This window comes from Pinus tabuliformis, chromosome 8 (genome assembly GCF_031772625.1).
Source record: "Pinus tabuliformis cultivar Carrire ecotype Pingquan chromosome 8, CPIR1, whole genome shotgun sequence".
Classification (NCBI taxonomy): Eukaryota; Viridiplantae; Streptophyta; class Pinopsida; order Pinales; family Pinaceae; genus Pinus; species Pinus tabuliformis.
The window spans coordinates 240,676,318-240,702,268 of record NC_142294.1 but is presented as its reverse complement, the minus strand read 5'-3'; the positions used below and the strand labels follow the sequence as shown (position 1 = coordinate 240,702,268).

Here is a 25,951-nt window from a genome sequence, read left to right as displayed (position 1 = left end):
TTTTTCAGAATTTTTGGCGCAGATTTGAGGCTTCAAATCTCAGTTTGCCTCTAGTAGCAACAATAGTAAATTTTTGGGCCTCCAGTAGCAACAATAGTAAATTTTTGGGCATAACATACAGGCATTGAGCCATTTCAACGTGGACTTTTCTTCATTCTCACCTGGAATTTGTGTGCTTGCTTAAGCAAGCCCAAGTGCACACATTCCACTATATTTGTACTTAGCTTCTCATTGGATATTTAATAAATGACTCATCTTCAATATTTTTGCTCAGTAGTGTACTAAACTTGTTGTTTTGTGGAGTTTTCAGATTTCATGTTTATTTGTTTTCTGTAGCTAATTCATGGGGGTGTGCTTTGAAGAGATTTTCTTGTGAGTTACAGGTAGGCCGTATTTTCTAGCAATTGGAGGAGGTGGTGGCATTTGGGGGCCGAATTTTGGGGGTCAAAACCAGACCAAATCCTTTCTGGGTTTTGGTGGGTTTTTGGTGAAGAGATCGTGATTAATTTTGCATAATTTTCTGAGCACCAGAGGTGGGATTTTCATCAGTTTCTTTCCAGCAGATAGTGCAGATTTCTGGGGCAGTGCAGGGCATTATTGGAGCAGTTGATTCTATCACTTGGGCTTGTTGTTTTATCACCTGGGTCTTGTCACACTTGCCATTGAGACAAGCCCATGTGCACAACTTCCACACTATTGTACTTTGCTCCAATTGATTAAAAAAATGGCTTAACTGGTTGTTATTTTTGGTGTTGTATTTGTAATTTGCTTTGCATATCACTATTTTTCCTATTTCAGAACATTACAAACTGATTGGCAAGCTGGATCAAAGGGGGGAGAATTATCCCTGGGGTTTACTCACAATTTGGTGGGTAACATAACTAAGAATCAAGTGAGGATGAAGAAACCAATGACAACAAACATCTTCGCAAGGTGTTGCCCAAGGATAAGTTTCAGAGATCAAAGAAATTCTTGGTGTAAAGGAAAATAAAATAGTCATTAAGGTGGGTGCATTGGAAATGTGGAGTATTTAATGACTCTTTTAGATGGGCATCCTATTTATGTCGGAAATCAGTAGTGTTAAGATAGGGTAGACAAATGTGAGGTAAGATTTGCCTAGTCTAGGGTCAACTATTTTTGGTTGGAGACCCATCGATATTTCTAGTAGCCAAATCTAAAAAATGTTTTGTACCATAAATCTTCATTTTGTCTAACACATAAAATTAATTATGCAGGAGCAATTTTTCTTGTGTTCAATCTCGCTAATTTGAAAACCAATAGTCTTAATCATGAATAAAATTATATGTTCATGTAATTAATAAAACACATGTTAAAATATTTCAATCCAATGATATATTAACATCATTATGAAGCATGTCATAGATTTATCCATACATCATAAAACAGATTTAACCATATAACATAGTTCAATTTGAGATTTTGACATCTTTTTTAAGTATATATTATAAACATTAGCCATGAGGTGTGTTTGGGAAATTGTTGAAATGTAACGAGTGAATGTCTTCTGCCTGTGCCTTAGCTAGTGAAGACCTCAATTTGTCTTTCTCTGGCATGAGTGCGAGCTCGTGAGTTAGACTACATTTAGGATGAGCTTATTACCAGTTCACTGGAATAATCATCATGTTTGCATTTGTAGAGTTGGAGCTTCAGTTATGTGGAATCTTATTCAGTTTGACTACAGAACGAGGTGGCAGTTACAAGTTCAGTTAGAATGAGTTAGTCTTCAATGTTGATTGGAGAGAGAACATGTAGGATTCCTACTTAACTAGTAATCACAACTTGACTTTTAAAATTGAACTAGGCCTTCCTTGGATACTTGAATTGGGTCTATAAAGAGGAGAATGAAGGCACATAATTCACATATTCTTGTGTGATCATTCTTTGATTGTGTGCGCAGAGCTGAGGAGCTTGTGTCCTAAGAAATAGTAGATCACAAGTGCACAAGGAAATAGGAATTTTCCCTATAAAATAGGAGCTAGGATTTGCGCTAGGAAATAGGAGGATTTGTGCTAGGAAATAGGAGAATTTGCGCAAGGAAATAGGAGCAACATCAGGGGATTTGCAGGGCAAGTCATGCTACTTCAGCAAGAGAAGACATGTGTTCTCAAAAAGACAGATTGCTTGGTAATAGAACCAGTTGCTCAAAGATCAATTAATAAAATACCACAACAAAGAAAGTAGGCTTTCCCATTTGGGTTTATTGGGTAAACGAGCGTGTCAATTTGTGTGCATGTGTTTTTATCTCTCGATTATTTTCTGCTGCTTATAAATTGTTAAGAAACTCTGTATCTTGGTGAAAGTAAATTTGGTTTCAACTTTCAGTTGCCTTATTTTCAGTAATTAATCTAAGTAGTTGTAGAGTTTCAAGAAAATTAACATGGTATTAGAGTAGAGATCGGCACAAAGACCAACACCAGATTGACTGGTTAGTGAAGGGTGTAGATTAGGCGTGTTGGACACCTAATCCTCTAAGAGTTATGGTGTGGAAGATAAACAGTCAAAGGGAGTCCAAGAGACATTGGAATATGAATCCAACAGTCATATGAGTGTATTATATATGTATATCATTTGTTAATAGTAAATGCATTCACACTTTACCTTATTTGGCTGTCCACATTCAATGTATGTTTGACATGGTATCAAAGCAGGCGAATTCCTGCCCTGCTCTTGAGCCACAGGTTTTGTGGTCATTGTGCATTTCAGTTCTGCCATCCTGAGTTTGCCATAACACAGATCAGAGGCCTTGCTTTAAACGTGTCTACAATATCTACCATCCGGTCAGGTTTTCTACTTGTCAGTGAAATTTAATAACTTCTACATTTCCGCTTGTCCTCCCTAGCGCTCATGAAAAACTGTCAGTAAATTTGGGTCCTATTTTTTCCACTATTTGGCTACCTTTTCTAACGCTTTTAGGCCCTACTCATGACCATCGTGGGCCTATTACTATCAACCTCCACTCCTTGTAAGGCGTTACTCTAAGCATTTTTGGCATTCTACCGCTCTTTCTGACCTCTATTTCCCTGGCCTGGTAGAAACACCTCTGGCGGGTCTGCACATCCAATGTTATCGAGGCATTACTGCATCATCCTAGTTGTAATGCTTCTCTTCCAGAACTGTATCATCCAGTTACTCCATCAGATCTCTGAGTCGCTTTATTCTTTAAAATTTAGGTCGAATATCATAGAGGGGGAGTTGATCGCTTTTCACTGTTTGTGTTGTGTGGCATTTCATTCAAAATTCAAAGCTACAGGATGTCTATCTTGACGATTTAAGTTGTCATCTTGAAAAAATTGTGCCATTCAATCTGTTTATAGCAGATTCAGGAGGCATGAGAGGGTTCCCTAATGCATCAGCATAGCCAGTTGAATGCAGTGCCTCCAAAATCAAACTTTGGGGATTGATCGAAATTTCTGCAATCTCTGATTTCACTTTTGCTAGATGTTCCTTTAGCTCCTAGTCAAGAAAAACTGCGTTCGCTAGACAATGGGGTCTCATACACGGAAATACAATCAACGTGGGGCTCATACACGGAACCACAATCCACGTGGGGCTTATACACGAAACCACAATCAACGTACAATCCAATTGATGCAGTTGGGCTCAAAGATTTCTCAGATGCAACTTTGGGACCATTTGGAAGGGTTGTGACAATGGTCTTTGTTGGTTCCACATAATTTGGAAGTGTAGGTGGAATATTCATGCCTGGCAGGGGAAAATCTAGCGGAGGAAGAGATTCAGATTTGTTTCGTGTAAGCCACGAGAATAGTCCGCTAGAAGACTGTGCAATTTCTTGTAGAGAAAGACCTAGTGTGTTCGTGGAAAAAGCCTTTTTGAGCCAAGTTGAGTGCAGCATGCAACCACCATATTAACTTGCTCTTGGTGTGTTGTTTCCTTCCGGTAGTTCATTTCAGTGTGGTGGAATGGTACGTCGGTGAACTGGTTTGGTACGCTGCATTTTTTTACATGAGAGCATATGTTCATATGTGAAGGATTCGTATGGTCATAATGGTGTTGTAGTGAACAATTGCATTACAAAGTCCATTGACTGGTACCACCCCTTTGAATATATAGTATTGGTCTCCTTGTGGTTGTTGATGGTGGACTTTTCAAGTAGTGTGGCATAATGGAGCCATTTTATAGTCAATTTTAATATTATTTGAATAGTATGTGTTGTGCCAAAAATTGAGGCCATAAGGACAACCCTCGTCAATTTTATAACGCCTGCACTCGAGATGAAGTATTTTACATCTTTGCATGTTGACATTTTACTGCTTGATGGCATGTATTGGTTGGTTGTTGAACTAGTCGTGAAATGTTGTGCATAAGTTGTGAACATCGTGAAGGTCTCTATACAAGTTTGAATTGAATAAGTAATGTGCATTGGTGTCGATAAAGTTTATATGTGCATTAAATGCAAATTTATTGCCATTCCAAGAGTCCAGACAACACATAAAATGATATTCCATTAGGAACAAATATTGATCTTTTGGCATTCTTTAGTATTGAGATATATAAGTCTCCACCAAGAACCAACTTGCATTGTCTAGTTTGTTGGCTCCTTGCAAGTTTTGGGCAAGAAAGAATTATAATTTTGAAGGAATACTCAAACTGCTTATTAGCCTGGTTTAAAGATTTTTTTGGACTCCTTGCACAAATTTCTTGAAAATAAGACGCTTATTTGTTTACTTTGAGCCTTTATTCTGAGATAGTGGCCAGTCTTGATGATGCATTAGAGTTGTTGAACACTCTGATATTGATGGTATGCTAAGTGTCAGCAAAGCCTCTCTCTCTCAAATTCGAAACTGTTTGCAACATGCACATGAAAAGATCGAGTTTTTGCAACTAGAATCTCAATTCTAGCAATGGGGTCATCATTTTGAACCTATTTCTGTTCAGAACATTGAGACAGACTCCCATCAGCTACTAGAACGTAATCATATCAATGAGATTAAGGTTGATTCAGATGCAGTGCCCATCTCAAGAGCAGAGTTGAATGCAGAAGCAGAAATTCAGCATACGCTTCCCAAGCCCATCATCAGACTTCGGGAAGAACTTGTTGATAACAAGCACAAAACTGGTCTTGGATATGACAAGGATGTGTCCTTTCATATTCCGATTATTCCAAGCCCATTCAATTTCAAAGTGTTGGGTTTCTTCATGACGGTTCACCTTCACCTGTTCTAGATTCTGCTCTTCCACATTCGCAGACAAAAATTGTTAAATGCCAACATTGTGACAGAGTTGGCCATATGAAAGATCACTGTTTTGATCTTCATCCGTGCAAGCATTGTGGTCAGCGTACTCATTCTTCACACAGATGCTTAAAAAACAAGCCTCCTGCAAGAACAAAGATTCATCTTCGATGGATTTCTTCTTGGCAATGGGCTTCAATAGCCAAGAAGATATTTCACTCATACAACATGATTTGTTCTCAAATATTGAAAGTCTTGCAGTTGAGATCTCTTCATCTTCTCACCTTGTATTGACGGGGGGGAAGTTATGGTCATATACAAGCTTCAAAGCCACATCAAGCGAGCCTGAGCCACAACCTGCCATACCAGATTTAGAGTTGTAGCCAGAGACAAAGATGCCCTTGAGCATGCCTTTGGTTGGTGGTTAGCCTTAAACCATCTATGCGGGGTTGAGACCTCCCTTTTTAGGTTGAAGTACTCCCTCTCCAAAGCATTAGGGACACTTCCTCTAGCAGAAGATTTCTGCTTCTTGCCAGACTTGGAAGAGTTCCGGGAACTCCACTAAGCGTTCCAGTGTTGGTGGTCATCCTTAAACCACCCCCTTATACCAACCTTTCAGAGAGCACATTCAACCTAGTGCTGCCATGCATTTCTTGCACATTTTGTAGTGCAACTCTCTTCTTGGATTCATACATATCCCTTCGGATTAAGGGGGGGAATGTTGGACACCTAATCCTCTAAGGGTTATGGTGTGGAAGATAAACAATCAAAGGGAGTCCAAGAGACGTTGGAATATGAATCCAACATTCATATGAGTGTATTATATATGTATATCATTTGTTAATAGTAAATGCATTCACGCTTTACCTTATTTGGCTATCCACATTCCATGTATGTTTGACAAGGCAAAAGGCTTGCACTAGAGTTTGAAGATCGGTTCTTTGGATAACAGGATGGCGTTCCAAGGACTAAGGGCAGACCATTGTTTAGAGGGAGCCTTGAACTTCTGCTCATAGAGGGAGCTATGTCAGTGGTGTTGGAAGATAATGGGGTGCTAGAATTTATGAAGAATCAAATAATGCCACTTCAGGATGCCCAACAGTTGATCCAGCATAACAAGAATGACACCAAGGCCAGGAGCATCATTCGTGAGGCGGTTAAAGACCATATTATCCCTCATCTCCATGGGAAGAAGACAACATATGATATGTGAAAATCCATCTTAGATTTGTATTAGGGTTCTAACGATGCCATGAAGCTTGCTCTAAGGACAAGCTAAGAAATATCCGGATGAGCAAAGGAGAGCCCATCATTACTTATCTTTCCAAGTTCACCCAGGTTCGGGATGAGCTAGTTGGAATGGGCGATACTGTAGTAGACGTTGACCTTGTGAGTCTTGTGCTTCTGGGACTTAACAAGTCTTAGGAGAGTTTCTAGGATGCAGTTAGTGGCGAAGAGAACCTTCCCAACTAGGAAAGGCTGTGATCAGATTGTGTTCAAGAGCTGGAAGATCAACAAAGACAGAGGACGAGGAGAACTTTGCCTTGGCAGGCAAAGCTAGCAAAGCCAAGGGCAAGAAGGCCAAGGTAAGGCCGAGTCTAGTCAGAAGGACGAGAAGAATAAGAAAAATACGAGTAAGATCAAGTACTTCCATTGCCAGAAGTTTAGGCACTATGACACTAAATGTCCTAATCGAAAGAAGGGGTCCAGTGAGGATCATATGGTTGCATTAGCTAAGGTAGATAGGTTTTCTTCTATGATCGAGAAAAATTTCTCATTGGTAGCTTGCATTGCAAGCTTAGTAGGCAGTAGTGTATGGAGCATTGGTTTTGGAGCATCCTTACACATTATTGGGAACAAGGAGTATTTCAAATAGTTGGAAGAGAAGGACGTGTAGTTTCACATTGAGCTAGGAGATGATGGAAAGTGCATGACCATGGGAGTTGGTACTGTCAGTTTTGAGAGGGAGTCTAGTAACTCTCTTCATCTCAGGGATGTCGTCTATGTTCCAGGTTTGAAGAAGAACCTTGTTTCAATGGCTACCCTAGAGGATAAGGGTTATGATGTCATCTTCAACAGAGGTAAGGCTTACCTCAAGCACTTAGCTTTTGGGTGTATGAAGTAGATAGGTGTGAGAATGAAGAATCTATACAGGTTGCAAGTTGAGACAGGCGCAACCTTGAGCAGCAAGGCAAGAAGTGTGTAGAGGAGAGTCGTGAGGTTTTAGGAGAGCAGAGCTTTGAGGGAGCCCTAAGAGCGAGAGTAGGTTGGAGTACTTGAGGAGGATCTACTCGCTCCCAAGTAGGAGCCTCGACCAGTACCATAGATTGAGTCTAAGCCAGGTGGCAAGAGGGCCACACAACAGGATGACTAGGAGTCCGCACATGATCAAGAGGAGAGACTAGGATGAGTGGAGGCAACCACTGAGTCAGTGACTCCCAACACAGGGAGGAAGAGAGCCAAGTGGGGCTGAGAAGTTGATTTAGGACATCCAAGAGCGAGTTCAGACTCTGAGCTCTATGTTCAGGCAAAGAAAGCCGCCACAGAGGTACACCAAATATATGGCGTTGATGATTGAGTTGTTGGACACAAAGCCTTCTTGTTATGAGGAGGCAACCTGTCAGTAGGTTTGGTAGGATGCCATGGTGGAGGAATATTCCTCCATCATGAAAAATGATGTTTACGAGATTGTGCCACACCCAGAGGGCAAATAAGTAGTAGGCTCACGCTGGGTGTATAAGGTGAAGCATGGAGCAAATGGGAGTGTGGAGAAGTACAAGGTTAGGTTTGTGGCCAAGGGATTCTCATAGGTTGAGGGCATCAACTATGATGAGACATTTTCTCCAATGGCTTGTTATTCATCCATTAGGATAATTTTGGCACTTGCAGTTCAGATGGGGTGGAAGATCCACCAGATGGATGTGAAGACAACATTCCTCAATGGGGTGGTTGAGGAGGAGATTTATATGGAGTAGTCAGAGGGGTTTGAGACTTTCAGTATTGACACTCATGTCTGTTCGCTGAAGAGAGCTCTTTATGGGCTCAAGGCACTAAGAGAGCATAGTACACTTGCATTGATAATTGCCTTCAGGGATTGGGCTTCACTAAGAGTGAGGCAGATGCCAACCGATACTATATCATGGCTGGAGGGCTTCTGCTCATTCTAGTGCTCTATGTTGACGATCTTATATTGACTGAAGCAGACAACTTGATTCAGGATTGCGAGATAGATCTTGCAAGAGAGTTGAGATGAGGAATATAGGGCTTATGCACCATCTTCTCGGGCTAGAGGTATGGCATGGTGATGGGGAGATCTTCTTGGGATAGGGGAAGTACACTATAAAGATTCTCAGGAGGTTTCATATGCAGTATTGGAGGCCCATGACCACGCCTCTAGTCATAAACTGGAGGAAGGTGGATACTAGCAGAGTAGAGTGAGATGATGCTACATTGTGTTGAAAAATGTAACTAGGTTTGGTCTTCATAAAATGTACGTTAAAAGAATTTTTATTATTGTTACAATGACTTATTAAAGCATGGGTTTCATGCTTGGGTCATAATTGTATTAGTCAAAAAATAGTCAATAAAGTCATTGTGTATTTTATGAGACCCTTCTTGGGCTTTCTAACAATGTAAAAATAATTATTTTTGAGTCAAAAATAAATTATGTAACCTCCACACCAAGTTAGCCTCATGAAGATCAAGTCGGCCTCAAGGAAGGCAATTTGACCTCATTGGAAGGCTATATATACAAGGCAATTTGACTTCATTTGAGCATCTCACTCTCTCAAGCATAGTTCGATCTTTGGAAGCTGGGAAGAAGTGCGAAGTTGAAGGAAGGGTCCAAAAGGAGTGCGAGTTTGGTCAAGGAGGAAGGGAAGAAGAAAATCGAAATTTTGGTGCCTCTCTCTCTCGTGTGGGCTGGTTTAGGAGATCGAAGTCTCCTAGTCAAGGTTGAAGCTGCTGCTGATGTCGGAAGCTGCCAAGTCGAAGTTGTTAGGGTCGAAGTGTTGCTACTGCTAGGTCAAAGGTTGGATCGAAGAAGGAGAGGTTGGCTTGGTGTGGAGGAGGTCTTTGTCTAGGTAGAAGAGTCTCAAGGAAAACTATTGAAGGAAGAGATTTTGACTGGGTTTTCCCCTAGATAGGGGTTTTGCCCTAGCAGAGTGCCTACATCTTGTGTCTTGTGTTTTTTTGATCTTCATTGTTATGCTCTTGACCTGCGAGAAATTCCAGAATACCAAATATGCGAAGAAATACAACCTAGAACACAGAATAAAATGAGAAAAACAGCAAGTATTTTATTATTCAGATATGAATGCAATGTTCACTTGCCTCTTCGAGGGGGCAACCTCCAGCAAAGCAGAGCTCGATTACAAAACAAGACTCGATGATCTTTCCCTTCTAACTACGACTATTTATAGCCTATGTTGCCAGGAAACGTGGGTGCGGGGACAGGGACAGGGACGGGGACGGGGACGGCATTTTTGGAAACAGGGTGCGTGGGTTCGTCGGGTAATATAATAATATTAGATTTTAATAATTATATTTTATAAATTATAAATTAATAATATATATGAAATTTGAATTTGTATATTTTTTCAACTTTAAACAAGAAAACTTTAATGATAATCATTTAAACATGCACATCATTGAACATTCAACATTGACATTGAAATTTCAAAATTTATCACCAAAAAACTGTTCTTTTGAATCTTTTCCGTGTAACCATGACACTGTGACAACTATGTGAGAGAGCTCAAGGCTACTACTAAAACTGAAAATTCAAAATACATACTAGGATAAATGCTAGTCTCAGCTATTTTGGTGAAACTTGGGACAGATTTTGTCACACACAGGCTTTAAAATAACTATGCAGCTTAGGTTCATTTGCAAGGATGCCTATCAATGAATCAGGCTGTGGTCGTACAGACCCTTCCTCCTACATAGCCAAGGAGTGTTAGCATTTCTGCCTCCTGCTCTAATTTCAAGACAACTTCTCTCCTTATTGAAATTCCTCATTCTGGCTGGAGCTTGAGCTTGTAACTTTGCTTTGAATGTTTAGTCTCTCCCATAAAAAACACAATTTTTTCATAGGAGATTCTTCTCAACCTGATAGTGTTCTAGAATTTTCTTGATGTCTAATCATCCACCTGCCCCATGCATGGTGTGCTCTGTGGTAAAGCAATCCCAAAAACAGTGGCAGCCTTGCCCTTCCACAAAACACGCTTATCAGTCTTTGTTTCCCAATAAAATGCACAACAGTGATCTGATGGCTTGAGGGATAGTTTGTCTTTGAGTGCGAAGCTCTGCCTGAATATTAATTATCTAAACATAAAACATCTTCGCAACTTTTAGAGATTACTTGGTGTACAAGTCTGTAGAGACCATATATGATTTAGGCATATTTTCCTAGTTTTAATCTTAACATGATGTTATCAGAATACTGTGAGAAATTGGCAAATTTTGATACTTAATTTAGCCATTGTCCAAAATAGCCCTTCGCCATTTAACAGCATCAGCTGATTACAGCTTATGGCTGGTCTCAATCCTACTTTCTATTTGACTGAAAATGTATGAACCTGTATGTGTGCATTTACAGTTTATAATTTGATGGTTATTTGGCTCGGGAATGAATGTTTCATTCCAAATTGATTTACAAGAATTCTTAAAAAACAAGACTTGTAAAAAACTTAAAAAATTGGGTGTGGGTACCCGTGCAACACAGGTTTTGATGGTAAGGACCGTGGAAGAATGTTTCATTCCAAATTGATTTACAAGAGTTGATTTAGGTTTTTTTAGGTTTTGTTATAATTTTTACCTTTGTTATAAGTTATTTTTTAAATTTCAATAAAAAAAAATTATTTGAAAATTAAATTTTTAATATAGTTTTTTTATGAAGAACCCAAAGAACCCAACCCGAAGAACCCGAAGAACCCAAAGAACCCAACCTGAAGAACCCGAAGAACCCAAAGAACCCAACCCGAAGAACCCGAAGAACCCAAGAACCCAAGCACCCGAAGAACCCAAGAACCCAAGCACCCGAAGAACCCAAGAACCCAAGAACCCGTTAAAGGAAAAGAACCCAATTTTTTTTTGAAGAACCTGGTTCTTCATGGAAGAACCCGGTTCTTCTGGGTTCGTCTGGGAAGAACCCAATTTTTTTTTGAAGAACCTGGTTCTTCATGGAAGAACCCGGTTCTTCTGGGTTCGTCTGGGAAGAACCCGTACCCGAATCCGGTACTTGGGTGCGGGAACCCGGGACGGGTTCGAGAACCCCACCCCCGGGTGCGGGTACCCATGCAACACAGTTTATAGCTAAATGACCTTCAACAACCTAACGACTAGTAGTTCCTTGCATAACATGGGTTAACCGCTTTATTTATTAATTATGGCCCATTTGCAACTAACCGTGGTCCCTTTCTTAAATGCGGGTCAACCACTTACAATTATTAATACAGGGTTATTGACTCTTTAACTGACTATGACTATGACTCAACCCTATTGGGTTTATTACATAAATAAAGGGGTTAGGGTTGGACCCTAACATGTCCTCCCCCATCAAAAGTAGCCTTGTCCTCAAGGATGAAGCTGCGGAAACTGCTGAAGAATAGTGGTTGGTTCCCAGGTCGCATCTTCTGGAGAGGTGTCTTTCCACTTGATGAGGACTTCCTTGATCGTGCGACCGCGTAGATGTCTTTCACGAGTGTCGAGGACCTGTTCTGGTTGGAGCCAGAGTGAACCTTCCTCATCCAATTCGGGTAGACTGGTTTGAATTCTGCAATTGTTCCCCACCACTTTCTTGAGGCATGATACATGGAAGACTGGATGGATTTTTGAAGTTGGTGGCAAGGCCAGCTTGTAGGCTATTGCTCCAATGCGCTGAAGTATTTGATAAGGTCTGTAGAATTTTGGAGCTAATTTCTGGCAGCCCTTTTCTTTGAGCGATGTTTGCTTATATGGTTGCAGCTGCAGGAATACCTGATCCCCTTCTTGAAATGTGCGCTCTGAACGATGTTGGTCTGCTTGTTGCTTCATTCGATTTTGAGCTTGATGGAGATTATCTTTGAGACGAGCTAGCATGGCGGCATGGTTCTGTAGGAGTTGATCAACTGCTTGCACCTTAGAGCACCCATGGATATAAGAAATAGGTGAAGGTGGGAGTTGGCCATACACTGCTTCATATGGAGTCATCTTGGTCGCTTCATGATAGTTAGTATTATACCACCATTCAGCTAAAGGTAGCCACTGTACCCATTGATGCTACTTTTCTGAAGTGAAGCATCTTAGGTATGTCTCCAAACATTTGTTGACTGCTTCAGTTTGACCATCGGTTTGGGGATGATAGGCAATACTTAGTTGGAGTTGGGTGCCTTGTAGCTTGAAAAGTTCTTACCAAAATTTGCTGGTGAAAGTCAGGTCACGATCGGACATATTGGAAGTTCGCATGCCATGCAGTTTGAAGATCTGGTCCATGAAAGCTTGAGCCACCAAAGTGGGGGTAAATGGGTGGGGTAGAGCGCAAAAATGAGCATATTTAGAAAGTCTGTCCACAACCACCATGATGATGGATTTGTTGCCCGACTTTGGGAGACCAGTAATGAAATCCATGGAAACATTCGTCCAGACGGAGGCAGGGAGTGGCAATGGCTGTAAGGTTCCTAGTAACCTGACTATTTCTCCTTTGTGGCGTTGACACACATCACATTTAGCTACAAAAGTAAGAATGTCATTTTTCATGCCCGTCCAAAAGAAAGAACGACGAGTGCGAGTGTAAGTCTTCTGAAAGTCTGCATGCCCTGCAGTGGGAGATGAGTGCAACTCTGCCAAAATGCGAGTTTTGAGGGTGGATGTCGGCCTTGTAGCGAAGAATCTCATCCTTCCAAGAATAGCCGACTAAGGAATTAGGATCTGCTCTCAAGTTATTAATAAGTTGGGAGAGAGAGGGGGGTGTGAAAGCCATTCCTTGCGGGCTTCTTCAATCCAATTTGGTATGGGAAGAGAGATTGATAGCAGGGTGCTTTCATCCTCAAATTGGCGCGATAAAGCATCCGCTACTACATTGTCACGCCCTTTCTTGTAAATTATCTCATAATCATATCCCAACATTTTGGCCAGCCATTTATTTTGCTGTAGCAAGGAGAGACGTTGCTCCAAAAAATATTTGAGGCTTTGATAGTCTGTGCGGATTTGGAAACGCTGCCCCAATAAGTATGGTCACTAGGTATCTACTACATGTAAGATGGCCATTGGTTCTTTCTCATAGGTAGATTGACCCAAATGTTTCCCACTCAGTTGTTGGCTAGTGAAAGCCAAGGGTCGACCTTCCTGCATTAAGACAACACCAATACCAGTACCTGAAGCATCACATTCAATCACAAAAGATTTGGTGAAGTCTGGTAGTGCCAATACTGGAGTGGAACACATGGCCTGTTTGAGAGCCACAAATGCCTGTTGTGCTGCATTAGTCCAGAGGAATGAATTTTTCTTAAGAAGGTTAGTGAGGGGTCTAGTAATGCGACCATAATTGCGGACAAATTTGTGATAGTAGCCAGTGAGACCCAAGAATCCCCTCAGACTCTTCAAGGTTTTTGGTTGGGGCCAATCTTGCATTGCCTGTATCTTTTTGGGATCAACCCTGACACCTTCACGACCCACAATGTGTCCCAAATACTCGACTTCTTCCACGCCAAAAGAGCACTTGGACAATTTGACAAATAATTTGTGATTTCGGAGCAGTTGCAAGATCAGGTCTACATGCTGAAGATGTTTTTCCCAGGTTAAGCTGTAGATGAGAATGTCATCAAAGAAAACGAGGACAAATTTTCGAAGATATGGTTTCAACAGGTGATTCATGAGGCTTTGAAAAGTAGATGGAGCATTACAAAGAACAAAGGGCATGACCAAGACTTCATAATGGCCTTCATGAGTTTGGAAAGTAGTCTTGGGAATGTCTTCTTCTTTCTTTCGTATTTGGTGATAGCCAGAGCGAAGATCTAGCTTGGTAAAGAATTGAGCACCATGTAGTTCATCAAGCAGATCATCAACAACCGGAATAGGGAATTTGTCTTTGACAGTGAGCTTGTTGAGGGCCCAAAAGTCTGGACACATGCGCCATTCTCCATCTTTATTTAGCACCATGACCATTGGTGATGAATAAGGACTGATGTTAGGACGAATAACCCCTGCTTCAAGGAGTTCCTTGATGATTTTTTCAATTTCATTCTTTTGGGCGAAAGGATATTGATATGGGCGCACATTAGGCGGTTGGGCCCCCAGGACCAAAGGGATGCTATGATCATGTTCACCTCTAGAGGGTGGAAGCTCTTTAGGTTTGTCAAATACCTGCTGGTGGTAGTCTAAGACCTATTGCATCTCCAGATGAATATGAAGAGTAGTGGATTCGATGGCCTGGATGGCATTAAACTGGGCGATGACTCCATGATGGCCCTTTTTTAACAACTTTTCCATTCGATGCGAGCTGATGATAGTAGGAGCACCTGCCTGGAGTCCACGTAGTGTATGAATGTGGTCATTCTGATTAAAGCTCATATATAACTCTTGGAAATCCATTGTGATTGGGCCTAGTGTGCGAAGCCATTCAACACCCAAGATAATGTCACAACCACCCGTATTAAGCGCAAACATGTGGGTCTTTAGGTGGTAGTCTCCCATCTGAAGTTTAATATTTTCGCAGCGGCCTTCACATTTCATTGCCCCTCCATCAGCAATAAGGACTTGGAAATAAGAGACTGCCCTTACAAAATAATGAACAACTTCAGCGACTCGCTTATGGATAAAATTATGAGTGTTGCCACTATCAATCAATACCACTACGGGGAAATGTTTTAGAAAGCCTCTAATTTTGAGAGTTTGGGGCGCAGAAATCCCTGCCAAATTATGTAGCGAGATAACTGGTTCATCTGGCGTAGCTGTGAGATCATTGTTATGCTGCTTAAAGCTCATATATAACTCCTGGAAATCCATTGTGATTGGGCCTAGTGTGCGAAGCCATTCAACACCCAAGACAATGTCACAACCACCCATATTAATCGCAAACATGTGGGTCTTTAGGTGGTAGTCTCCCATCTGAAGTTTAATATTTTTGCAGCGGCCTTCACATTTCATTGTCCCCCCATCAGCAATAAGGACTTGGAAATTAGAGACTGCCCTTACAAAACAATGAACAACTTCGGCGACTCGCTTATGGATAAAATTATGAGTGCTGCCACTATCAATCAATACCACTACGGGGCGATGTTTAAGAAAGCCTCTGATTTTGAGAGTTTGGGGCGCAGAAATGCCCGCCAAAGCATGTAGCGAGATAACTGGTTCATCTGGCGTAGTTGTGAGATCATTGTCATGCTGGGTTTCCTCAGCTTCGTCCTCTGGCCCCCTAAGGGGTGGGGCTTCCTCAAATGAGCTGTGATCAGTAACATCAATTTGAAAGAATTTGGGTTCCTTGCATTTATGCCCCGGGGAGTATTTGTCATCACAATAGTAGCACAATCCTTGTTTTTGTCGTTCCGCCATTTTTGCTGGAGACACCTTTTGAACCTTAAGTGTTTGGGTAGGGCCCTGAGCCTGGGTGGGACGCCCCTTGGCTACAAAATTTGGACGAGTAGATTGGGCAACTAAAGCAAGTTCCACTTCGACAACCTTTGTGCAAGCATCTATCCATGTAGGTGGGTGGTGCATCCGGACATGTGCTTGGATGGATTCTTTGAGACCACTGATGAAACACTCCAAGTAGAATTCATCTCCTAGATCTTCTGTTCGGATGGCCAATGTCTCAAAGGCTGTAATGTAGTCTTTTATTGTGCCTGTCTGTTAGAGCTTAGTAAGACGGCCCAAAAAATTAGATTCTCTGTCAAAGTGGTCACAAAGGGCTTTTGAGAACACATGCCAAGTTATGTTCTCAGGATAACATTTCACATGCCACTGCCACCATTGCCATCTCTCTTGGTCCAAGTAAAGGGATCCCACACGTAGTTTAGTTTGATCATTGTGGATATCATTCAGAATGAAATATTGTTCCATTTGTGCTACCCATACTGTCGGATTAGAGCCATCAAATTTATACATGTCCAACTTGGGTGGCCGAGGGTGGGAATGTTGGTGATTTCCATGGAAGTGAATATGATGGCTAGATTCTCCTTCAAGGTGTTCATCAATACTATGCGCCTCCTGATGAAACCCCAGTGTGCTCTTAGTGAGGTGTTCAATGAATGCTGAAATTTTGTCCAATTGTTCCTTGAAATCATCCAACCTTGTTTCAAGGCACTCGATCTTCTCATTGGCCATGACTTGAGCTCTGGTTTCTACCATACACAGATCTCAGTCACTTGAAGTCACTTCAAAAAAATTTGGGACCGCCAGAAAATTGAAGTTGACAAGTGAATGGTACCACTGCGATCAACTCGTCGTCCTAAATCTTATGGGCTAAGTCTCTTGTAAGCGTCTCGAGAAGGCCTCAGAGAATATATTTATATATATATTTTTTTTTACTTTGAACGGAGTTTTACTCCCCGCTGATCAAAATTGCAGTGGCCAAATTCCAAAAAACTTGATTCTGCCTAATGTCTTGCGAAAATGGGGCCCGAACTATAGCAGTAGCAAGCCTTACTGCGTAAAGAGTCAGATTTGCCTGCGAAACCTCAACTGCTGAATGTGATGTGCATTGCGACAGTAAAATCGTAATTGTTGGATCTGATTGGTGCGATGGCGATAGAACCCCAACTGCTAGATTTGAATTGTACTGCGGCGGTAGAACCCCAACTGCTGGATCTGATCTGGAAGATAAGATAATGGGTGATCTTCAAAGAGCAGAGGGAACTATGGTCACAAAGGAGTGTCAGGTGCTACAAATCGCAATATACATAAGGGTCCAACAATAGTACTCGGCCCAATCTTTCAAGGCACTAACTAAGGAGGATCAATTGTACCCTTAGCCGTACTACCTGACTACCCTATTGTACACGCAAGTAATCTCTCTGAGTGCTGTTCTTAGTGTACTGTAGCAGCAAGACGACCGACGACTTATCTAAGGCGAGGTTTCAGGTGATCCTAGGGGGCTTCCGATATACCCAAAGGGTATGTGGAAGTGCAGTCTGTGTGCTGTTCTGTCTAATGCGCTACTACTCGAAGGGGTACCCACAAGGATTACAAGGGAGTCCAAAAAGCGTGACCACCTCTTGTATTTCTTGCGTGCATGCCTCCCAATTCCGCAGGTTTATGCGCTCAACGACAGATCCCATGGTTTAAAGACACTGGAACACGTCTCTAGCCTAATTTTTTTTTTTTGCAAAAATGGAGGTACCACCAGCCTTGGAAAGTGCTCTGATACCACTTGTTATGCTCTTGACCTGCGAGAAATTCCAGAATACCAAATATGCGAAGAAATACAACCTAGAACACAGAATAAAATGAGAAAAACAACAAGTATTTTATTATTTAGAGATGAATGCAATGTTCACTTGCCTCTTCAAGGGGGAAACCTCTCGCAGAGCAGAGCTTGATTACAAAATAAGACTCGATGATCTTTCCTTTCTAACTACGACTATTTATAGTTAAATGACCTTCAACAACCTAACGGCTAGTGGTCCTTTGCATAACATGGGTTAACCACTTTATTTATTAATTATGGCCCGTTTGCAACTAACTGTGGTCCCTTTCTTAAATGCGGGTCAACCACTTACAATTATTAATACGGGTTTATTGACTCTTTCACTGACTATGACTATGACTCGACCCTATTTGGGTTTATTATATAAATAAAGGGGTTAGGTTGGACCCTAACATTCATGCACACATAATTTGGTAATTGCTTGATAAAAGATATATAACAAATAAGTAAAAGAAGCCAACATAATTCACAAGTAAGTATTGAGAAAGAGAAATCTAACCTTAATCCTACTAGCATTGATTTCTCAACACATTGTACAGGCAATTCATCAGGTCGTTGATGTACTTGGTCAACACATGGCCAACTATTTGTTTTGTAGTGAACCGAGTTACTTCATGATGGAGTTGACAAGAGTTCACTGGGTTGTTGTGAAGCATGTTTTGAGGTATCTCAAAGGCACAACAGATTATGGATTCTATATTTAGAAAGGAAAAATGAAGCTACTGTACATTCAAACAGAGGAGCAGACTACAAATATCTCAACCAAGGCATTAGCAAGAGGCAATTTTGTTTATTTCAGAGATAAGTTGGGAGTTGTACTGAATCCCTTCCTTGCTAAGAGGGAGTGTTGAAAATGTAGTGCGTGAAGGTATTTTAACATGTGCCTTAGCTAGTGAAGACATCAATTTGTCTTTCTCTAGCCTGAGTGCGAGCTCATGAGTTTGACTTCAGTTAGGATGAGTTTGTTTCTAGTTTATTGGAATAATCATCAAGTTTGCGTGCATAGAGTTGGACCTTCAGTTATGTGGAATCTTCTTCAGTTTGACTACAAACGAGGTGGCAGTTACAAGTTCAGTTAGAACGAGTTAGTCATCAATGTTGACTGGAGAGAGAATGAGTTAAGAACTCCAATGTTGATTGGAGAGAGAACCACTAGGACTCTCAGTTAACTCACAATCACAACTCGACTTCTAAAATTGAACTGGGCCTTCCTTGCATGCTCAAATTGGGTCTATAAAGAGGAGGGAGAAGGTACATAATTCACATTCTTATGAGATCATTTTTTGATTGTGTGTTGCAGACTTGAGGAGCTTGTGTCCTAAGAAATAGGAGATCACAAGTGCGTAAGGAAATAGGGATTTTCCCTATAAAATAGGAGCCAGGATTTGTGCTAGGAAATAGGAGAATTTGTGCAAGGAAATATGGGATGCTAGTGTGCAAGAAAATAGGAGCAGGATCAGGCGATTTGCAAGGTAAGTCAGGCGAGTTCAGCAGGAGAACAAGTGTATTCTCAGAATGACATATTGCTTTGTAATAGATCCAATTGCTCAAGATCAATCAATAAAATACCACAACAAAGAAAGTAGGTTTTCCCATTTGGGTTTCCTGGGTAAACAAGCATGTCAATTTGTGTGCACATGTTTTTATTTCTCGATTATTTTCCGCTGCTTATAAATTGCTAAGAAACTCTGTATCTTGGTGAAAGTTTGGTTTCAGTTTTCAGTTGCCTTAATTTTCAGTAATTCATCAAGTAGTTGCAGAGTTTCAAGAAAATTAACGGTTTTTCCTGCTGAGTCATAATACTTCCTGCAGCAATGTTTCTTTCATGTTTTATCTCCAGTGGGTTTGAGTTAAGGAGAGTGTAGACATAATATTTTGTATGTTTTCTTTTGATCCAGTTCCAGTGAAACTGTACTGATTGCTTCATGGGATGGTACTATATATGCCATGGATACAAAATCTGGCAATATTGTTTGGTCATTTTCATCTGGCTCTTCACTTGCATCTCATCGGACATTCTCTTATGACAAAAATGATGACAATTCCACAGTGGTCGTCAGTGAAGAGTATGAAATCAGTTACACAGATGTGAAAGAGGACCAATTTTTATTCTGTGGAAAAGACTGGAACTTGGATACCTTTGATAAGCATTATGGGACAAAGGTATATGTATATGATTTTTGTTATTTTGTATTGAAAAATACATATGTAACATATGGTTTGATGCTAGAATTATTCTTTCTTTTGACTGATTTATTATTCTTATGGTATAGTTACTTCCAAAGGCACCAGCAGAACTTGTTAACAGTACACCTCATTTATCACCAGATGGATCACTTATTCTTGGATCTAAAACAATGACAACATTTCTTATTGATGCCAAGACTGGAAATATCATCCGTAGATATGATTCAGGGGTTCCACTGTCCACAGATGAAGCAGACATGTTTTTTCCTGATAAATCTGTAGTTTCTGGTCACAATATTGGTAACAGTACAGAATCAGGAACTGTTGATCTTTCTTCAATGGAACCAATCTTCATCACACGGACAGATTATATTTTGCGGTCATACAAAGCAAACACTGCAAAAGTTCAGTGGAATGTGAGCATTGCAGAAATTGATGCCATTGGTGTTGGTTTTTCTGGGATCACTTCGGAAGTGAGTGGTAGATCGCCAAATACTTTGACACATCCAATAAAGCTCAAAGTATATCAAATGCTTCCACCAGCAGGGACTGTTCATCATCAAAATGAATTCACCTTCCATCAAAGTTACATGTTTGAAATTAACCATGATAAAAAGAGCATCCTCTCACTACCTCCTGTTGAAAACATGGATATTGAGTTATTAAATGAAAAGAATAAAAATGGTGTCTTCTCAAATCAATTAAAAAACACCTGTGAAGTTGAAAAGAACTGTTTAGCAGAGATTAAAAATGTTAAAATTCAGACAGATCAGTCTGTGCCTGGGGCCTCTGATCGACATTCAGGTTTCTCATTTGGTTTATGGACTGCATTGGTTGCAACATTGTTATTCATTGGGATGTCTCTGATTTATTGGATTGGCAGAAGTGAGAAGCAGATGATAAAACTCAATGAGAAACAATTAGGAAGCAGCAAGAAGAAAAGAGTTCGTAAATTAAATAACAATAAAAATGGAACAAGTGATAGTAATAACATCAAGAAACAACTGAAACTGGAAACTAAAGATTTACAGACCACTGGCCTTACACTATCCCAGAACACTAGCAGTGAAACATTAAGAATATTGGAACAAAGAAAAGAGGAACCTTGTCTTGGCGCTGGGCGGTTGATTGGCAGATTGTTCGTGTCTGATAAGGTCATTGATAATGGGAGTAACGGCACAATAATATTGGAGGGTTGTTTTGATGGGAGAAATGCTGCAGTTAAACGCATTGTAAAGGCATACTATGAAGCAGCTTGGAAAGAGATAGAAAATCTCATTGCATCAGATCAACATCCAAACATTGTTAGATGGTATGGGGTAGAAACTGATTCAGATTTTGTTTATGTTGCTTTGGAGCGTTGCAACTGCAGCCTTAGTGATTTTATTATGACTCTGTCAAAATCTGTGACGAATGACATGCATGCAAAGAGTGAAGCTGCTAATTCCTTACAGATAAAGAAGATTAAGCAGGTGTCTATGATGTGTGAAAAAATGAATATAAATTTGTGGACTGATAATGGATGTGCTTCTCAACAGATGTTGAATTTGATGAGGTAAGCTGCAACATATTCAATTTGTCTCTATAATTTGCGTGTGTTTGGCTTTTAGGTGTTGTTAGTTACCTTTCGGATCTACTTTGGGTATTTGATCACCATTTGATTTGTTGGCTAGGTTATTTTTCTATTGAGTCTCCTAGAGTAACTTGACTTGGGAAAGGAATTACATATTGTGTTCAATATATTCCATGTATGTCGTCTACGTGTGCAGTTGCATCCAATTTGTTTGAACTTTGGATCTTATTTTGTTGGGTACATTTCTATACATAGAATTATGTTAGATTGTCTTCAGGTTTTTGGTGAAGACGGAGTGATGAAAGATTAAATGCCATGTTACTTTGGTGCAGGGATGTTGTATCAGGTCTTTCACATCTACATGACTTGGGAATTATACATAGAGATCTGAAACCTCAAAACATATTGATAAGCGCTGGGAATGGTCTTTGTGCAAAACTTTCTGACATGGGAATAAGCAAGCGGCTAGCAAATGATGCATCTTCTCTGGGTCATCATGCAACTGGTAAGGAGCTTTATTTATTCTTGATGGCGCAGGAACTGCTTGCAGCCCTTGGGGAATCTGTCCCCACTTTTCTTTTGTTCCAGGAAGCTTGTTAACAGGAGTGAAATGTCCCTGATCTGGTGGGAACATTGGGAATATTCCCAACATTCCTGGTGAGATATAGGGGCATTCAAGGAACATTCTGTAAGCATTTCCAAATCCCACCTGTCAAGAATCACCCAGACACTCAACGGACCTTGGGATGCCCAAACACGTGGGACATCTAAACATGCTGTGGGATGCTCTGCCTGTTGGGGTTCGAGGGTCTGTTGAAACTTGAGTATACGCTGTCTGCATGTTGTCTTTTAGGTGGGGTAGAGTGTCAAGGGTTCTCTCCCTTACTTTTTTTAATCTGACTAATCTGTTTATCCTGTTTTTTAAATGATTTGTCTTTTGTTTTTGTAGAAGATACTTATATTCAGAGAAAATGATTTACATCAGCAACAAGAAAAGGAAAATGGAAGGGCATAGACAATGAAAATTACATCCTCTTCCTTAAGGCAACTAGAACAACTATGAAATAAGAATAGGTGCCAGAAACTAATTGTTTGGCATCCTTAAACAACAAAAGGCCTTTTCCCAGTAGTTGCATATGTACCTCCTCTCTCCACAGCTGACAAAAAGCAACCAAAGAACTGACCTCATTCTCAAACACATATTTGAAGTGGAGTTTCCAAATAACAAACAAGGCTGAAATCCTCAAATAATGCTAGATACCAGCAAGTGAATCCTAAATCACAAATCTGGAATCCCCAAACAACATTGCCCTCCAATTCAAATGCCCCTGAAGAATCCTTGTTCTGACTGAACACTCTCCCAACAAACCCTGGCAAAAGAGCACTTTCATAAAAGATGTTTCACAATTTCTGCCTTAAGGTAGGAGGGCAAAGTCCATCAGAGAGGCCACTCTTGGCCAACTGATCCTTGGTGGAGACTCGAGAGGCCCTAATAAATCACTTACCAAGCAGGCACTTGGAGCTCATAAGAAACCCACATTGACCATACATCATGCAATCTCCAATTCCAAGGGCTTTTAGCATCTGAAGAAACCCACTGTGAATTTAAAACTGGGCCTAGCACATGCCTCTAATGCAAAACGGAGTACAGTCTATGCAAATCATACTGAGTCAAAAGACAGCCAAAGCTCCACTCCCATTGACGCCAGAGATCCCTGGTATATCAATGTTCATTTTGAGCAGATCTTCCTGTGAAACGAGTACAACAGTCTTCAAAAAAGCAAGTGTGAAGGCTGGGAATATTAGGAAACCATTACCCCACAATATTGCTGCTCGTTGGCACATTTGAAGCCAAATAATTACTACACCAGGCTTTCCCAAAAGGCAATCGGCAGTTGGATTGTTTCTGCTTGCACTAGAGGACAAGTTGGTAGTGAAAACCTTAGGCACTGTTTAGCAGAGAAGGGAAAGGTCCAAGCTATGTTGTGTATGGCAGTGGGAAGAGAGTCCCGACTCCCATAGCTGATTGATAGCTGGATGAGGTGTCTGGGCCGCTATATAGCAAGCAGATTGGCTTTGTGAGGGTAATGGGTTAATTTGAGTGTGTTGTAAGTTTGTTGGTGGGTTTTGTTGCCCTGGTGGCCTCATAGCCCAGCTTGGGGGTGGCATTTGCACTGGATGCCTATGGTTGGGCTGTGAATTGCATTTATGTAGCCAATATTTTGGACCATCATTTGTTCAAAGATAAGTGTTTAATCTCTGTTCCCCATTTCTTGAATATTTGTCTTAGCTTGAAAGTTGCCCTGTAAAATACTACTTCAAGTTGAGTTTAGAGTAGTATGTCACTTTGTTTTACTTACTTTCTGCATCTTTCTTTATTTAGGAGCCGTCCTCTGTGCTGCCACTATCTATTGACACATGTACTCAGCAGTCCTGACTCCTATTGACCTACTTTTCTGCTCATTTGTTGGACATTAATGAACTTATCTCTCCTCAAAGTTGATTGACCACGTAGATCATTCTTAGTCATGATCTTATCCAGTGCTCTGCAATCAATGTGTATTCTGCATCTGTCATTCTTCTTTGGTGACGATGCAAGGATGATCCACATGGAGATACATTGGGGCAACCATTTTTATTTTGAAAATGCATCATATATTTAATCTTAAATCAATATAGATGTTGAGTTAAACTTTTTAATTAACTCTTGCAACTACTGCTTTTGCTTCACTCTGCAGGTTAGAACTTTGATTCAAGGTAATAATAAATATTTGGTAGAAAAACATTCTAATGCAAGGCTATTATATGTTCGCATAGATCGACCAACCACTTTGTCACTTATGTATAGCACAACAATTCAGATATAATAAAGATTAGACTATTTTGTTAGTATCCAAGGGTTCAGTGCTCCTTTCAAGGAGAGATCAAACTCTAGAAATCATTGTTTCTCTTGTATATCATCACAGTGATTTTCTCTAGGTTAGTCAATTAAGAAGGTTGAACGGAATTCTCTATGAGTGTCTGAAGGAACTACCTAAGCTACTACCACTTCTCCTACGTACTGCAATGCATGGTGTATCTCAGGTATACGTACACAAGTTTCAGTTCTTTGTTGTTCATAGTGTACTTTCCTTCAAGGACATATTTCTGATTCCATATTTCACATTCGAGTCTCTTAGAGTGCTAAATGAGTTATGTAATCTTCAGAATCTAGCTTCTAATGCTTAGACTACAACAAGCTTCCAATGGTTATATATATAATCAAAACTACTTCACAGTAGTAGCAATATATAATGTCCAGATAAATCCTTACTGCTAAAAGTAACACAAATTCTCAGGGATGACTTCAGAAACATACCTAAACTGTTGTAAATTGAGGCTGAAAGATTATGAGACTTATGCTGGACGAAGCCTTTTGCCATCAAGTTACTACAGAGTGTCAGAATTACTTCTTCAATTTGGAATACACAAGCCCTAGGTCAGTCCACAGATCTTACCACCCTAATGTTTTCTACCTTTAGATTTCAGGAAGCTTCAAAACTTTGCAAGCTGAGCCTCGACCTCAAGATTGTTAATCTTCTGAGAAGAATACGAATCTTCTGATTTAACAATTATTCCTCCACTACAAACAAACTCAACAACATGTGAATTACTCTTTTCACTCATCAAATCAACAACCACAGTCACAGCATCAGCCATACATCACTGTAGCAATTCTCATGACAAAACAACATAAACACTTACATTCTCTGCTTCACATGGCATTAGTAGTAATGGTAAGACACCCTTTAACCATATGGCATCAACCATTCAATATAAGAACTATACATCACCCAAACATAGACCGGTGTTTACAGCATACACAAATCAGTATTTAACATGCTGTCTCTGCTCTTTTGGAAGCAATTCCAGTGATGACCAAAGCCCAACTTCACATGTAGAGTGAAGTTCGGGACTGCTTCTGCCTTTATTTGTTGAAGTCTGATGCCTCTGCCTGTGTCTGCTTGCTGCTGGTCTTATTCAAATACTTTTGCAAACCCTAAGGACATCAACTATGCTTCTGTCTTCTTTAACATAGTGATCCTTGTTGATTCATGGCACATATCAGTGTGATCAACCTATTGAGGATCTCTTGCTCAAAAATTTTTATTGCACAGGGATACTTAGTTGGTTTATCACAAATGGACTGTAATTATTAATCCACTGTCAACTTCAACTTTGCAGACATGCCAAAAGAAGGACGATTGTTCACACAGTCACAGTCTTAATATTGCTTTCAAGGTGCCCAATAAATTCATCATTATATTCATGACCTTTATCAGTCCTTCAAATACAGTATTAATATCAGATAGCATACCTCTAGAACATGTAGATTTGCAGGACCAATTTTTCACAGGCAGCCTCAAGAATGGATGCAGATAGGTGCCGGATTGTAGAATTTAATCATCAAGAAATAGGAGGCCGAAACTCCAGTTTGCGTAGAATTTCTTCAGGGCGTCAATTCAGAAATGACTTCGGGCCTGAATTAGTTTTCAAAATATGCTTCAAAAAAAAGCATGAACAAATGTCATGAAA

The 25,951-nt window shown here is 40.4% G+C and overlaps 1 protein-coding gene across 2 annotated transcripts in view; it reads left to right on the top strand.

The window, feature by feature from the left end:
• LOC149235035 (serine/threonine-protein kinase/endoribonuclease IRE1a-like) overlaps nt 1-25,951 on the top strand; it is a 132,146-nt gene that overhangs the window by 50,778 nt on the left and 55,417 nt on the right. The window contains exons 2-4 of one of the 2 annotated variants that reach the window (XM_089372039.1): nt 19,521-19,779; nt 19,890-21,358; nt 21,709-21,881. In XM_089372039.1, coding sequence (XP_089228165.1) covers nt 19,521-19,779; nt 19,890-21,358; nt 21,709-21,881 — 1,901 coding nt within the window. Of the gene's footprint in view, nt 1-19,514; nt 19,780-19,889; nt 21,359-21,708; nt 21,882-25,951 lie in introns of both variants that reach the window. The other variant, XM_089372038.1, reaches the window with a different exon arrangement.